Source organism: Lonchura striata, chromosome Z (assembly GCF_050655825.1).
Source record: "Lonchura striata isolate lonStrDom1 chromosome Z, ASM5065582v1, whole genome shotgun sequence".
Taxonomy (NCBI): domain Eukaryota; kingdom Metazoa; phylum Chordata; class Aves; order Passeriformes; family Estrildidae; genus Lonchura; species Lonchura striata.
The window spans coordinates 39,854,572-39,871,594 of record NC_140740.1 but is presented as its reverse complement, the minus strand read 5'-3'; the positions used below and the strand labels follow the sequence as shown (position 1 = coordinate 39,871,594).

Below are 17,023 nucleotides of genomic sequence, written 5' to 3'. Positions count from 1 at the left end.
AATTTCATAGTTCCTGGAATGTTGTAGTACAAATGCTAACAGTATCACCAGTAGAACTACCTTGATGACCAGTAACTGGATTCAGTTCACTTACTACCAGTAAGAAGTAAAGAGTGATTTTTTTTATTCTTACTGCCTGTTAAAATCAACCTGGATGGAGTGATCTATCACGAGATCAGCAGGACAGATAGGATTTATTTTTTCAGGGTCCCCACCAAGTTTCTTCACAGCATCACGCATTGCGGCAAAGTCAACCACAGCAGGCACCCCACTACAACAAAAACAAAATGGACATGGTGAAACAATTTGGAAAAGAGGAAACAAAAAAAAACAAACAAACAAAAAAAAAAACAAACAAAAAAACCCCCAAACAAACAAAAAAAAAACCCAATCCTGAGATACAGAATGGACAGCTACTGTCACATGCAAAGCAAATTGCACTCCTCCATTTTCAATGCAACCAAATAATGAGTAGCAACCAGAACTTCTGGCATTTGAACACTTGACTTAGCTAAGAGATCATACACCTTTTGGTATTTCTTTTAACACAGCTTCTGATGCTTCTCTGCACACACATTCCCAATTTTCTGCTGAGGTATGTTCTACCATAATATCTTCCACCAGCTTGGAAAACCCTCTTACATACTTACTTTTCTGATTTTGCTTGCTGCTAAAACAAAAGGAGTTCTCTGATGTGCTCATAAGGATCTGGCATAAATGAACAACCTACTGAAAAAACTGTATTTCTGTAAGAGTATCCCAAAGCAGTAAGGGTTTATACTTTTAACTCTGACCATAAAGAAGCTATTACAATTTTTTAAAATATCAGAAACCATGCAACAACAGTAAAAGGCCTTTTAGTTCCTACTGAAGTTTACCTTGAAAATCCTAAATAATTACCAAAAAAATAAACAGGAAGAAGGATCCACATTATCTGACCTAGACACAATTAATTGATATTGTTCAGCAGTTTGACATCCCAGGATAAGCTTCTTATAAGAAAAATAGGAAATTCTGTGTTATGCTATCTGGGAATTTGAGGGAGAGGGGTAGGAGGAAAACAGCAGAAGAATTATTTTGCCAACTTATGAATGTTGTACAATTAATATGGAACAGACACAATATCCTTCTACCATCTTAAAACAACTCAAGATAAATACAGAATAATCCTAACTAGGATGTTAGATAATTCTAAACCAGGACAACCCAAATATAATTGTTGCATAGCTTTTGGAAAGTTGCCAAAGCTGCCTTTTTCAAAAAGGTCTTCAGAGCCCTGTCCAAGAGCTAAATTTTCCAGGAATGAGCTGCTCTGCAGACTTATAGGCACATTTTTAGAACTCAGCAGGAGTAGGGGGCAAGAAAGAAGAGCAGTAAGAGAATGAACAATATTTGCTTGAAAGTTCAGCTTCCTCTCTGCTCCAGTTTTTCAAAACATTAACAACAGCGAATGGGTGAAAAATAAGTAGGGAATCAGCACTTCTTTCATTTGAAGTTTTGCCCATTTTTTCTAATGTCTAAGCTGAGCTGTACTAGGTCTCTAGCACTTCAAAAACCTCATAACAGAGGTTATGACAGCTAAGACACTATCACTGAGGAAGAATATCAACTGGCAGCATAGTTGCACTGGGATTACTGTGGAAAGACAGAGGACAAAGATACAAAGAGCAGTGAGTAGACTTGCAAGTCAAATACTGTATTAGAACAATTAGATGTTATTGTTCCACCTGGAAAATGACTTTGCACATTGAAGAGGGACAATTATATGAGTATTACTGACACACCTGAGGACTCACTGCAATAACAAGGCCCATTGTTTAGAGTCCATTAGGTAGGAATCTCAGTTTGCTTTTCTGGGAAAAATAAGATGCTCATTTTTTAAACAGCAGAGAAGTCTTTAAAATATATTTATAGTAACACCGATTTAGAAGAGGAAGAAATTATGTGGGTTATAAATGAGAACTGAAATAGCTAGAAAATTGAAAGCAAGAGCCCCTGGGGAGCAAAAACAAACAAAAAAAACAACCAAAAGAGAAGAGACAAAGAGAGAGAGAGAGACAGAGGGAGACGGAGGGAGAGGGAGGGAGAGGGAGGGAGAGGGAGGGAGAGGGAGGGAGAGGGAGGGAGAGGGAGGGAGGGGGAGGGAAGGAGGGAGGGAAGGAGGGAGGGAAGGAGGGAGGGAAGGAGGGAGGGAAGGAGGGAGGGAAGGAGGGAGGGAAGGAGGGAGGGAAGGAGGGAGGGAAGGAGGGAGGGAAGGAGGGAGGGAAGGAGGGAGGGAAGGAGGGAGAGAAGGAGGGAGAGAAGGAGGGAGAGAAGGAGGGAGAGAAGGAGGGAGAGAAGGAGGGAGAGAAGGAGGGAGAGAAGGAGGGAGAGAAGGAGGGAGAGAGAAGGAGGGAGAGAGAAGGAGGGAGAGAGAAGGAGGGAGAGAGAAGGAGGGAGAGAGAAGGAGGGAGAGAGAAGGAGGGAGAGAGAAGGAGGGAGAGAGAAGGAGGGAGAGAGAAGGAGGGAGAGAGAAGGAGGGAGAGAGAAGGAGGGAGAGAGAAGGAGGGAGAGAGAAGGAGGGAGAGAGAAGGAGGGAGAGAGAAGGAGGGAGAGAGAAGGAGGGAGAGAGAAGGAGGGAGAGAGAGGGAGGGAGAGAGAGGGAGGGAGAGAGAAGGAGGGAGAGAGAAGGAGGGAGAGAGAGGGAGGGAGAGAGAGAACAGATATTACCATTCCTTCCAAGAATAATTTCTAAACACCAATCTTCCTCAATTGGGTGCAATTTATCAATCCCATTTTCTTCCCGTTTTGAAGTTTTCTGAACATACTTACTTCTCTATCTCAGAAAAGTTTTTGCTCTTTCTCTGAGTGTTTGCCTCTCCAAGAGCTGTCTGTAGCATGACAGCCAGGAAAGTTGAGAAAGGGCTTTCCAAATACCTCACTGCTGTTCTTCCCCTCAGCTCACCCCTCCACCCCAAGCTGAGCATTGTTGCACTCTCAAAATACCCTCTTCCTTGCTTTGGAGAATATCAGACTCACGTGAAGTCCTGCAGAATAACTCTTGCAGGCTTAAATGGCACTTCAACATTCTCATGTTGCATCACTTTCCAGTTAAGAATATTCTCAACATCTCCTTTCTTCACTAGGAACTCATCACAGTTACGGATTGCTGCTTCCAAGAGGATTCGAATAGAAAATGGCAGGCAAGCTGCAACGGGTTAGATGCAAGAAACAAACTCAGTTTTTACCTTAGGGCATATGTCAACAAGCACAAAGTTCCACGCCTAGGCAGACAAGTCCCCATATTCTCACAAGGCTTTATTCCAATTATCCAAACCCCTTTTCCCACCTCCAGCTTTGCCAGGAGGTCAGTACTAACTGACCTGTTCCACTCAATGCTTTCAGCAGGTTTATTATCTCAGTTCCTGTGACACAGTAGACATCTTCACTGAAGGACTTTTCTGTCCTCCATAGCACAGCAAACCTGAAAATACGCTGTGCTCACCTTTTTCTTCATCAGTTTGTTCTCACTCTTGTCACTGAATACAGACATATAAATGTACCAGGAAAAGCATAGTTTTCTACTTGCCATGTTGGAAAGTACAACTTTGATGGTTTATGCAGTCTCTTTGTCTCAAGAGATGGAAGATGAAACTGAACAAAAGTCAGACTGTGCATCCATCAATCTTCTTTTACTTCAAATCAGAAATATTTAAAGAAGATGACACAAAATACTACTGGAGTTGTCCTGACAGCTCTACTATAAGGAATGGGTATGAAGAAAAAACCCAAACATGTCTCAGTCCTTACTACTGTGGTCCACTTTAGTAATAGTTGTTTGATTGCCTCTCAGAATATTCACATTTTGAGAAGTTTGCTCCAACTTTCTACACAGGACTGGCCTCAAGATCTAAAAGTCACTTAATCTCAGAGAGACCTCATTAGTGCTATTGTAAAAAAAAAAAACCTCCATTTATAATTCAGGACACAGTAATTCAGAACAATTTGGGTTGGTTGTTTTTGAGGGCTTTGTTTTGGGGGATTTTGTTTGTTTTGGGGGTTATTGTACTGTTGTTGTTTTGGGGTTTTTAGAATCTTCTCTCCTGCCCTTCCCTGCTAAGCTATTCCCTTTTTATGCTGGTTAGTGAGAATCGCATCCTTTTTCCTTTAAAGAATCTAGAGGCTATCACTCTTGGAATCCTGGAATGGATCAATTGGTAGCACTGTATATATATATACTTGTCTATTCTTTAAGACTCCTCTCTGCTTTTCACTGACCAAGACTGACATTAATTGACTGCTCGCATATCGGAGCCTGTAATAGGCATGTGTTGCTGACATTTAGAGAAAATGTTCCTCCTCTTGTTCCCTTGAATTCTCCTTAATCACTTGTTTCCCTTTGAAACACCAAACACCCACCACAGATAACTCTAAGGTACAGATACTTAAGTTTCTAAGTCAATGGCACAGACACTAAGATTTTTACCAGTAGCACTGAAAGACAGGAAATGTCAGAGAACTAAGGAAAAAGGCTCCTCAGAAAGGATTCTCTACCCACTACTGTTTTCAAAGCTGAAGAATGTTTCTGATTGGCTCAGTCATACATATTAGTGTTAGATCCTTTCCAGCCTTTAGCAGAATAAGACTTGTGCTCTTAGTTTTGCCTAGCTCTCCTCACCCACTCAGCAAAAACAAGGCTACTGTGTGCACAGTATGCTGAGAAAATACTACTGCTATCTTGCCAATATTTCTGTCAGTCTAAATTTCAAAAACTAAATTTTGCTAAAATTTTGTTTTCAAGGTCTGCCTTTGGAATTCATAGGTCAACGCCAGAGACCAAGTATCATCCAATGTGGCCAAGTCTGTTCAGGTTCTGTTCATCAGTACTAACAAAATGCTTCTCTTATGTTGTCAACGTACCATATCTCACATCTTCCAATTTGCTCAGATTAAAGAATTTCTTCAGAGGCTGTTTTGGGTCCAGTGGCTCCACAATCTGTACGAAAGGGTTGCTCATGGTTGTTGAAGACCCTAGTTAGTGTCCCTAAAACAAAAGAAAAATCAAGGACATTTTCATGAAATCTGCCCTTCATACAAAGTACATGTCCCACAGTCTACAATGTATCTATCCCATACACAAAGGCCTGAACCAAAGAAAAAGGTAGTCAGTCATTCACCTTCCACCACAAATTTACTTGTAACACATCCTCAGAGATAAAAGGTCTGAAGGAAGATAGTAGTATTTTGAAAAATATGGATACACCAAGTGATTTAGAACCATAGAACGTTAAAAGCTGGAAACAACCTCTAAGACCACTGAGTCCAACTGCTAACTGAGCACCACCATATCCACCACTAAACCATGTCCTCAAGTGCCACACACACACACACCTTTCGATGATGAGTCTATCACTTCCCTGGGCAGCCTATAGCAATGGCTGTAATAAATTTTTCCTAATATAAAATATTAACCTCCCCTGGTGCAGCTTGAGAATATGTTTCATCCTGTCACTGGCTGCCTGCGAGAAGAGACTGACCCCACCTGGCTACATGCTCCTTTCAGAGAGTTGTAGAGAATGGTAAGATGTCCCGAGCCTCCTTGTCTCCAGGTTAAACAACCTCATCTTCCACAGCCACTCCTCACAAAACCAGGGCTCTGGCCCTTCACCATCTTTGTTGCCCTCTGCTGGACATGATTTCACAAAGGAAATTCTGTCTTCATTATTCTCTTCTTTATGCTGTTTCTAGACAGCCATTTGTGCCTCTGTGATTTACAAACCACCAAGACAACGCAGTCCCATTTCTTAAGTGTGTTGTGGTTTAACTCCAGGCAGCAACTAGGCACCCACAGCCACTCCCTCACTCCTTTTTGGTGGGAAAAGGAAGAGAATCAGAGCAACAAAATGAAAAAATTAAAGGGCTGAGATAGAGATGGTTTGATAGATAAAGTAAAACAAGGAATACATCCACCTCTTCCACAGGCAGGCAGGTATTCAGCCATCTCCAGGACAGCTGGGCCCCATCACATCTCATGGTGATTTGGGAAGACAAACTCCATAACCCCGAACATCTCCTTCTTCTCACAGCTCTATATGCTGTGAGTCAGCTGGGGTCAGCTGTCCCAGCTGTGTCCCCTCCCAGCTCGAGGAACACCCTGGAGCACACCCCCAGCCTCCTCACTGGTGAGATGGGTGAGGAGCTGCAAAGGCCTTGGCTTTGTGTAAGCCCTGCCAGCAGGAACTAAAACATCCCTGTGTTATCAAATGTGTTTCCAGCACAAATCAAAAATACAGCCTCATACTAATTATTAGGGATAAAATTAACTGTATCCCAGCCAAAACCAATAGAAGTGGCATTGATCTAAAGCTAAACTGACAGACATGTACATTCAAAATTAAAAACAATTTAACGAAACCAGAAAACACTATTATTTTGAGACAGAAAGTATTATAGACTAAGATTACAAATACTATCAGAGCCAAAAAGAACTCTCCTAATTTCAGAAAGATTTGTTAGGGTCACCACAAAAAAAAAATTACATAAGCTGTATTGTAAGCATAATTTTAGTTGGAAATATTCTTTTGTTGTTGTTGTTGTTGTTGCTTACTGATTTACTGGTTTTTGTGCTTAATGGTTTGCTGGATAAAGCATTCCTCTGGGATCTAGGACTTTTAGCTTCACATATAGAAATTAAAAGACCTTAAGATATTCCTTGTAGCAAGGCCAACTAGCAGCAAGGGGCCTAAATTCACTACAGAAATATCTCTAAATGTCCAGAAAAGGTTAACCATATGCAAACTACTTAATGGAACACTTCCTAGGACACACTGAAGACCTGAACTCTGCCCAAATCTCTTCTGGAAGTGTTGGCTTAGGCCAACGCATGCCAAGGATCAAGCTAACAATTAAACAGTGAGAACAATTCTCTTGCAGTGCCTGGCAACATTCCCAGTCACGATTAAAAATTTTTTAGTAGAAAGATAACCACAGGCCTGATTTTCAGATCCCTTGTTTTCCCAGAATACTGTTCCTGTCCTCATTCAAGTACCACTATCTTCTCTTGCCCCAGTTTTTCAAACAAGAAAATTCACAACAAGGCATGAGATGACAGGCCTCAGAGACTGGTTTAAAGGATGCACAAAGTCCAGTATTTTTTAAAAACAGACCAGCAAGGCCAATGAATTAATTTATTTAACTCATCTGCTAGTTTCATGCAATGTTCAGGAAATAATACTATGTGGAACATATTTATGGGGGATTTTTAAAGTATTCCAGTATTTTCAAAATTCATGTATTTAGAAGACACCCAAAGAGAAACATCAGAAATGGTAACAAAAAAGGTCCAGGGTGTAAAGCAGCAAGATAATGTAGAGAAAAAAAAAAATTCCAGAAGTCTTTCAAAGAAAACAACATATATTTCTAGCTAAAAAGCTCAATGTCCAGGGAAGTTGGAAGGTCAGCAAATGAACAGACTGCAAACACACACACAACCTCAAATGTATCATCTCTAACATTTCCATTGACAAGTTATTTTCTGAAACTCCTCTTCCCAGCTTTGCAGATATTCACCCTGTACACAAGCCCCATGATCTTTAATCAGCATGAACTACTAGCTATTCTTCTAAGCAAACTCTGTGCTTCTACAACTGAGCATGATAAAAATTAATTTCTTCCTTCCTCTTCTTGCCAGCTACCCTCCTGTTAAGATTTACTTTTTTGCATTCCACTTTGAGAACTTTATTTTATTCATATCAATTTCTCATGGGAAAGTCTAAGAGTAGCCATAGACAGAAAATATTTGGATATCCCCTGACAGATAAAGCAGATCATTAATTTGATATGACCGTAAGTCCACTGTACTCAGTTCACATACTCTCATCCAAGTATAAACTGCAGCTTGAACATTTTACATTTAAGTCCATGTCTTGGGAAATCACAAAAGAAATTCAAAATGTTATGACACGTTATCTACATGTTTAACTTACTTTATCAGACATCACCATCTTCCCTGAACAGAATTTTTTTAGTTCATAGTATGAGATACTTCAGTACAAATCTCCTCTCATCAGTGAGTTACTAAATAAGCAGAACTGTGGGCTGACTAAGGCCTAATCACAAATTCTTTTAATCACCCTGGTCACACTGATATGAACAACACCATTACAAACCTGGAAGCCATTCAGAAATAGCTGAAAAGAGCTCAAATCTCTAGAAAAATATACCAATTAGCAGCATTACTGTAGTAAATTTCACAGAGACATGGAAGCTCAGTCATACCAACTACTACTTACTGTAGTAGTTACAATAAATTATAAACCCATTGGCCACAGCACAGAACTCTAAACTAGTGATTTGCCAAAAAAAAATCTGGGGGCAATACTATGCACACTGAGTATACCAAAACTTTTTAAATCATCACAGTGATAGATACATGTTAACTTTTTTATCAACTTGATACTTTTATCAACTTGTGATTACAGAGCAAGGAATATTTATTCGTGTTTTGCAGGCACTGAAATGCAAATATGCAAGAATGGGGGAGCAGACATCTGTCTGCCTGGAACTGGTGCAACATGCAGGGTCACACACGCTGACCATGGCCAATGCACAACCACATCAATACCTGCTCAGACATACCAAAACAACTACTTGATCTTCTGCCCAACAACCTTAAAACTGTTTGTGTGAAGATTACATAAAAAACCAGATTATTCAAACTTGAAAATTAAGAATAGGATTAAAAAAGGAGCATTTCATTACTGACTCAGAGAATGAGTTGGAAGGCACACACAGATCACTAAATCCAAGTGAATGGCCCATATGATATTCCAATCCACAACCCTGGCATTATTAGTGTCATGCTCTAATGGAACTAATCTCAAGGTACTGGAACCTTCCTAAAGGGTTGCATCACGTGTATGATGTGTACCAGACAAACAGCCTTATTTTAGCACTTCCTTAGTGCCTACTATTAAAATTCTGACAACACCCACTGTTGGGGAGCATGAAATAAGAAAGCCTTATAAATATGACTGCTTAGTAAAGGATTTAGAAAATACATAGACTGTGAGCCAGACTGAGACGAAAACAAGCTTTGAGATGGCAGACCTTGGTTGCTAAGCACTGTGGATGGTGATGTAGCTAGTAGAAGGTAACTCCTTTTTTTGACCCAAGACAGATCCAATGGTTCCAAGGGTCAGACACAGTGTTCTGTCTCATCCCTCAAAAATGTATAGTTTATTCCGTATCTGTAACCCTCCCCTGAAGTATCATGTATCTGTAATCCCATTGGTCGAAAGTCCTATTCTGCACCCATTTCCAACCCCATTGATAAGGTGTTCCCAGGAGACCAGGCCCCCTTCTCCTGCCCATTCTCCTGCGCGCTCTGCCTCCCCTTCTCTCTACCCTCTTAGACCCTCTCTTATAACGCTCCACCTCTCCCTGCCCCCACTCCTTGGGGCCTGCTTTGAGCTGTGGCTAGCAGCTCCAAGCAGGACCCCTAAGCCATATACTTTAACACCTGACTTCAGAGATCTCTCGTCTCAGTCTGTCCCAACCATCCAGGACCAGCCCTCACCACAACCCACAATCCAGCCCACACTAATGCTGATCATCTATGAATCTGAGCTCCCTATCAATATTGTTTTCCACTCACTTTGTTACATCAATGCAGTAGCTCATTACTCTACCATCACACTCAATCCCTTGTTAGAATGCACCTCAATTCACCCAGACTGCACATCAGCTCATCTCAGAAAGTCTGATTTCTGCTTTTTCCCTCTCTGTTGGAGAAGCAGAAGTACAGAAAGATTGCAACCATGAATACCAGGAGGGGCAAATTTATTTGGATAAGGCCATAACTTTTCAAATATAAAAAAAGGAAGCTGTGTTTTGCAAATGCAACATTTCTCTACCCTTTTGCAAGGGTAGAGAATGAACCCTTGCCCACAATAGCTGTCTTGTGCAGTTTGCATCCCTATATAAGACACAGTTCAAATTTCTTTGGAAACACAAGTTTTGCACTGTGATACTTTAAAAAGACTTCTTGAACAAACAAAATCTTAGTACAACACTCCTCACTTCACCTGTATTGAGTGTGCCAGCAAACAGCTTTTACTATGAGACCTCAGATGTTCAGTAGCACCAGAAGATCATTGCAAAGATGCCTGCTGGCTGTATTGTCTGTGGTTATCTCTGTGGTGTCCTAAAGGACACATCCTTTGATGATCATGATATAAGAAACATGTCCAAGGGGACAGAAGGAAAAAGGTGTCTGTCCATCCTCTTTCCCGTCTTCTTGTATTCGCTAATCAACTACATCAGATACATTCAAAGTATACTAAATTTTCATGTGGATCTCCATAAAAAGGATTTAAGTAAGTAACTTAAAATCTTTTCTTTAAAAAAAAAAAAACATTCACAGGAGACTTCAACATATGTTGTATGTGTGCTTTCAAACCTTCAGCTGTTGCACATTTCTGAGTGTCTAACATAAACACAACACTGGTCACATCACAACAACATTGATTAGAAGAGGACTTGGTTTAGTTTAAAGCACATTCTTGATTGACAGTGACTCCTTGACTCTATTTCAGATCCGTTTGGAGGCAGTTTTGTAACTTGGAACAATGACAACAAATAAATTTTACTGAAATTAATGTAATTGAGAAAACATCATAATATATCCTGTAATTTTGTACTTGCTTAAATTATCTCATGACAATCATAGAGAGGGAAAAAAGTATTTGGTCTCTTGCTATACCTGAGAAAAAGTCAGAAAACTCTTCTAGACATCACTTTAACACATACTATTCTACTCTCTTTAGAGTTGAAGGTGAAACTGAACACAGCTAGTCAGACTAAAAGCAGTAATCTCACATCACAAAAAAAATAGATTATTTTTAAATAACAGCTGCACTTATACCCATTGACTGTAAACAGATCCATACTATCAACAGTATGTATTATTTTGGGGTTTTTAGGGATATCAGAGCATCCCACTCATCTCTCACCATCCAAAAAAAGAGACAACTGTAGCACACTGAGTGGTTTTCCTACATACATGCTGATAGTAAACCCTGCTCTTTCTGTAGTACCAAACACAAATGTTTACAAAAGACTAATGATTAGTAATAATCACACTTATTACAGAAGTACCTGATGACAAACCAAAGACACGGATTGTTCAACCAGCAGAAGGGGAAAAAGGCTCTGGATGAGAAAACTTCTATCTAACCTTCAGGCCACAAGGTAGGAGCAGAACAGCCATGGTTATTCAGCATTTTAGTACAGACATACATTTAATCTCACTTGGAGAAACATGTTTCCACAATTGCTTTTTCTATTCCATCTTTGGCTTCTTAGTTGCTGTCTTTTTAATTATGAAAGGATGTCTACGTTATTAGTGATAATGGGCTAATTTTAGACCTCTCTTCATAAAACCAAACACCTAGTATATTAAATAAAACAGATTTCAAGTAGCAAATGCTCTTTTTCCTGAAATGTGGGTAAATTCATGGCCACTGCTGGGAAGCACACACTCAGGAAAGCAGTTTAATCTGAACATTTTACCAGACTCTAGAAGTGGTAAAAAAGATTACACATAGGCAAAGCAAAGACGCAATTTTATCAGACATTAAGAAAAAAGGGAAAGCTCAGACTTGCTGGTACTTGAAGGAAATTTGTGAAGAAACATGATAAAATATGATGTTTCTGTCATGAAACTTCCAACTGAAAACTGGGAAAAAAAGAGGTGAGCTGGCAGGATCACCATGGTAAAAGTCTTTGCCTGGTGATAAGGCAGGACATAAGCAATATCCATGGCCTTGCTTGAAAAATGCAACATTTTTCATCCATGCTGAATCCGATCTCACCACCTTCTGTTGCAATTATCACTCCTACGCTCACAAGTTATTTCCCTTGATTTTGTCCACTTGAATGAGTGCCACTGTATCTATCTGTACTTTGCTGCCAAGTTTGCAACAAGCACCTCCAAATAGCAAAAGCAAGAAACTTAAAAAATCTAAGCAGAGCTGCAGCAGAGCTACTGAGTTATAAACTCTTCATCACAACATTAAGCATGCACTTTGTGACATTACAAGCAGTTACATATAGCTGAACAGCACTTCTTTAATTAAGGGCTATTGCTCTTTGTTAAAGGGCAATTAATAATTGCCCTGAGCCTCTAAAATTTACATAGCTTTTCTCATGGTTTCACATTTTACTCAACAGGGAGCCTCCACTGAAAAAGTTGATGACTAATTCCAGTTTACCTAAGTTATAGCTGGCATAGCCATGAATACAGATCTCTAAGCAGGTCCAGCATGTAGGAACTTCCATCATAACAGAATTGCATGATGTTCTGTGCATGTGTACCTTACCCAAAAACCAAGGAGGGAGAATAGCCATGTTAAGCATGTTGACAAAAGCCAGCATTTTTGATATGGAAAGGCAACATCTTCAGTATCAGTCAGGCGTCTAAACTAGTCAAACTTCACTAAATCCATCCATAATGCAAGTCAGTTTAGAAAGAAAATCCCAATAAATACATCTATGTGGTAGGAATTTTTTTTAGTTAAAATATTCAAATTGCCTAACAAAAATGCTTTTGTTACACTGGGTAAATCAACAGACAGAGATGACCATACACATGACAACACAACAACAAAAAAATCCATCTACCCACCAAAAAACCTGCAAAACCCAACCAAACAAACCATAAGCACAAAACACCTCAAGCCCACACATGCCCCCAGCATTCGGATAGACTTCAATACCAGAAGTAGAACAAGCAGAGTCTTGTTTTATAAAAATATAAAATGCTATAATTACTCATGGATGTATAAAGAAAAGATGAGTGCAACTACTCTTGCAATACACACAGGTTTCTTCTTTTGATTTAGAGAAGCTCTTATTATTTAACACTCTGCCAGTGGCAGATAAGGCCACTATGTAACAAATGTACACTGCTCATTCCTGCTAACAGACACTGAGGAGATTTCAGTGGTTAAAGAAGCTCCAGAAAGAATCTCTGTGTTTCTTCATTACATAGAAAGGTCCATCATTACATATAGATCCTTAAGGAAAAGTCTGCTAACAATTTGATGACTGAGCAACTATTCTGCCAGTATAAAGTACATCAGTATTCCACACTGGAAAAAATGCAGTAATAGAAAAAGGAGGGTTTCTCTAGGCAAAGCTTCAGGGAACCACTTTCAACTTTAATGCTCAAGAGAAACACTGTACTAGAACAAACAGAGCTTTGCATTGCAGATGCTCCTGCTTTCTTTGGCTGCCTGAAACTTTTGACTGCAATGCTAAAATACCTATTCAGATCCATAAAGTGCTAAACTTCCAACACACTAAACAGGTCACTAATTGCATAGCCCAATAATCTGTGTATTACATAGGCTGTCATAAGTATTCTGACCATTGCACTTTGTTAGCAATTCTGTATTGCACATATTGGAACTGAAAGTTGAGGTCAGAGATCAAGTTTGTGAAATCAAACGCTGAGGTCTTAAGTAACTCCAACTCCAAGTGAGCTGGAAGTTTAGATGCCGAGTTCCAAAACGTAGATATTAAACTCCTTCACATCATCCCTTCAGAAAGCCAAATGCTATCTCCTCTCTCACCTCAATACAGGTATTACAGCTTAGAGTTAAAACACTTCTCTTGTATAGATCTCACCAGTCTTTGGTCATCCAGGCAAGCACACATATGTAGTGTGCTCTCATGTGCTCTCACACAGCCTCTGAAATGCAATCTAGTCTTAACAAAATCCAGATCATAATTAAGCAGGCATAAGTGTTAAGGGAATGCTTTCTCAGCACACTGAGTGTCCCAGATAAAAGCAGAGATTAATTTTCTTTTTTGCTACAGGAAAATGAGCAGCATTACACCTGAGAACAAAAGGAAGCTTATCTGGAGACTACCAAACACTGAAACATGAAGCACTGAAATTTTTTTCCCACCTCCTGAGAGAGGACTCTGAACTTTAGCCTACTTCCTACCTCTATACAAACTTGCTGCTTTTTTACCCCATGCTAGTACTCTTAGGCTGTTCATTAACAAATACGCAGCTGCAACCAGTTTTAACAAATAACTAGCTTTCAGTGTTAGTCAGAAAAAACACAAAACCAACATGGAAGTGCTGCAAGAAATGTGGAATACAGAGCGTGTGTACAAAGATTTGGTCTGAAATTTTGGTTCAATGTCAATGTCAAAAGGCAGGATTAAAAGACATCTCAGTATTGGTCTGTTAGTTTCAAAAGACTCCTGTGAAGGGTGAAGAAATGCAGCAGAGGTGCATGGGAAAGGCAAACAAAAAGAGAGTATTGTTAATCAGCTCTGTACTCATGCTATTACCATTATACCAGCTCTATAAACTGCTCTCTCTGCATCTTGAAAACTCCTTTTCTGCAACTTGAAATCTGAACTGTTTCAGAGCTAACGAAGATATGTAGGTGGAAGGATCCTTTCAGGATGAAAAACTAATGAGAGAATTACTTCAGTTGTGAAATAATATGACACTGTGGAGTCCTAATTTTTCACACTATTTCAAGACAAATCCTGAATTTGTTGCCTGGAAATAAAGATAATTTTCTCACACTAAAAATTTCTGCCTGCAGTCTCAGCAGCCATTCAACTATTCGTGTAGATGAATCCAGGTTTCAAACACCCACAGCTTCCGTCTATAAGGACAACAAGTGTGTGTCTGATACAATTTCATGAATTCAAACTAGCTGTTAGCAGAGTTTACTGGCCAAGCTGCCTGGGGAGCAAATTAAGTTCCACTAAACATTTTTAAATCACCTTTTTGGTAACAGTTTTCATACAGAAAGGGTACACAAAAAAAAAAAAAAACCAAAAAAAAAAAAAAAAAAAAAAAAAAACCCGAACAACCAAAATGAGCACCTTTTACACATATTGAAGTCCCACACACATACGTATCTACAGCTGTGGGATGTCCCAGTTCTTTCAAGGAAGATACCTAGAGGAAATTAATCCATCCCTAAGGCAGCAGTGAAAGCAAAATCCCTGAAAAAAATTTATCTCATTTTCACACAATTAAGACTCCTCTCTTTTCCTATATTTCAAGACACAAAGGGACTACTCCTCAATTCACATCTTTCCATTTAGCTTAAGTGGATTGTTACTCTAAGGAGGGAGCAAATTTCCAGCTCTTACTATCAATCCTACAGTGAGACTCTGCTGGAAAACACTGGCAAAATAGATTTGTTCCATTTCTTACTATTCAAATGTTATTTCTTCTCTATTTTTCTGCATTTATTGTTTTGGCTCTTCTACTATTACTATAAAAACAAATAGTATCAAAGTAGGAGTGTATCATTGTCTAACCAAAGACAACCAGAGAGAAAGACAGGTGCTATATTACAATATGACAAAAATCTGCAGTTTGAAAGCCCTGTGGTCTTTTCAATTCAGCAATAATCTGCAAGATGTACTCTGTAAAGCACTCCTAAGTGATCAGGCTTCTTATTACATGGAAAGCTTCTCCAGGAATGTCCTCTATCTTATAAAGTCTGAGAAGAGTAAAGTATTGATAATTTTCACAATAAATTCTCACACATACCACAGATCCTGGAAGGTACAAAACTCAGCTGCACTTCCTGCTCTATGCCCATTACATTTCTCTTACTTTCTTTGAAGCAGTAACAATCCCCAGAAGTTTATTAGGACATTCTGATGAAGCACAATTGCTTTTAAGCAAAGCATTACTAAATAAACATTCCAGTGTTAATATTTCTCTAGGGTGGTCTTCCTTTATTTCGGTTTTGCAGATTGACAAAGCCAGTTGGAACAATAACAACAGCACTGAGTGCTCAGAGATATTAATTAAATTCCAATTATTTGGAGAGAGAATCCTCTGTTTTAGACCAAGTTTCCTGCTGATACTAAACAATATTAAAGTACAGATCTCTCCGTCTTCCCCTTTATCCCCCTCCCCCCAGCTTTACTAGCTTTAGAGGTGGAAACTAAACATCAAAGTACAACCTCAAGTTAAAAAATAAATGGGAACTGCGGTGATATTATGAAACGCAGAAACACAGTGAACATTAAGAGGGACCGATCCAAACATATATCTGATCCAGTTACTGAAACTGGGCATTTTCACAGCCACAGTCCTAAGTCACATTAAATTAGAAGGCAAATACCCATCAGTGCTATGACCTCCAGTACTGTTTACAGAACACCTGCACCTGCTGTCTGTGCCATGAACATGAGCCAGATTATTTTGTCACCCAAAATTATTAAACCCCAACACTTTATAGGCATCACCGTCCAATTATTTTCTTCCATCCCTTCCCTGTCCCACTTATGTTGCAGATCTACTGAGGTTTTTTCCAACACAGGGGTGTTGCTGCGTGCTTGATACGTACACTTCACACTGCACCATTTAGATACTACAGAAACACCAACAGACAAGGCTCGAGCAGTTCCAGGAGGAAAACCAATGTTAAAGTTTCACCTACATGAAGACAGGGCAGCACAACTTCTCTTCCGCTCTGCTCGAGCTAAATCAATTCCTCTTTCTCCTCTCCGCCAAAGCGGTCCCTGTACTGGCTGCGAGCCGGCCCCAAGCCGGTGCTGGAGATTTCGCCGGCCGGGCCCCGGAGCCGCGGCGGGCCCGCACCGCCCGGCCCTGCCCTGAGGGTGCCCCGCGGGGGCTGCTCCGCCGCGGCCGCCTTCCTCCGCAGCATCCAGCGGCTCACCGCGGGGGCCGGGGCCGGCAGACGTCAGAATTCCCCGTCCTGCCATCGGGCCCTGCTAGCCGCCGATCCCCGCCCTCCACCCGGCCCGCACCCGTCCCGATTGTGCCCCGAGGGGCGCCCCTCCGCCCCACAACCTCCCCCCGCGGCCCGGCCGCCGGGACGGGCACCCCGCGGCCGGGGAAGCGCTGCCAGGGCCCCGAGCCGCCGGCGCCGGGGGAGAGGAGCGGGCGGCGGGGCCCGCACTCACCGGGAGCGAGGAGCACAGACCGCCGCCGCTGCTCGCCGTCAGGCCGCCGGGCGCACGGAGA

General features: G+C 40.7%; 1 protein-coding gene across 2 annotated transcripts in view; it reads right to left on the bottom strand.

Annotated features, from left to right (window-relative positions):
* ACO1 (aconitase 1) overlaps nt 1-17,018 on the bottom strand; it is a 43,268-nt gene extending 26,250 nt beyond the window's left edge. Inside the window, exons 1-4 of one of the 2 annotated variants that reach the window (XM_021537139.3) lie at nt 16,963-17,018; nt 4,900-5,023; nt 3,019-3,187; nt 134-271 (exon numbers count right to left, since the gene is read on the bottom strand). In XM_021537139.3, coding sequence (XP_021392814.2) covers nt 134-271; nt 3,019-3,187; nt 4,900-4,996 — 404 coding nt within the window. In that variant the 5' untranslated portion in view covers nt 4,997-5,023; nt 16,963-17,018. The remainder of the gene's footprint in view (nt 1-133; nt 272-3,018; nt 3,188-4,899; nt 5,024-16,962) is intronic. The other variant, XM_085567399.1, reaches the window with a different exon arrangement.
* Between the last annotated feature and the right edge of the window lie 5 nt (nt 17,019-17,023).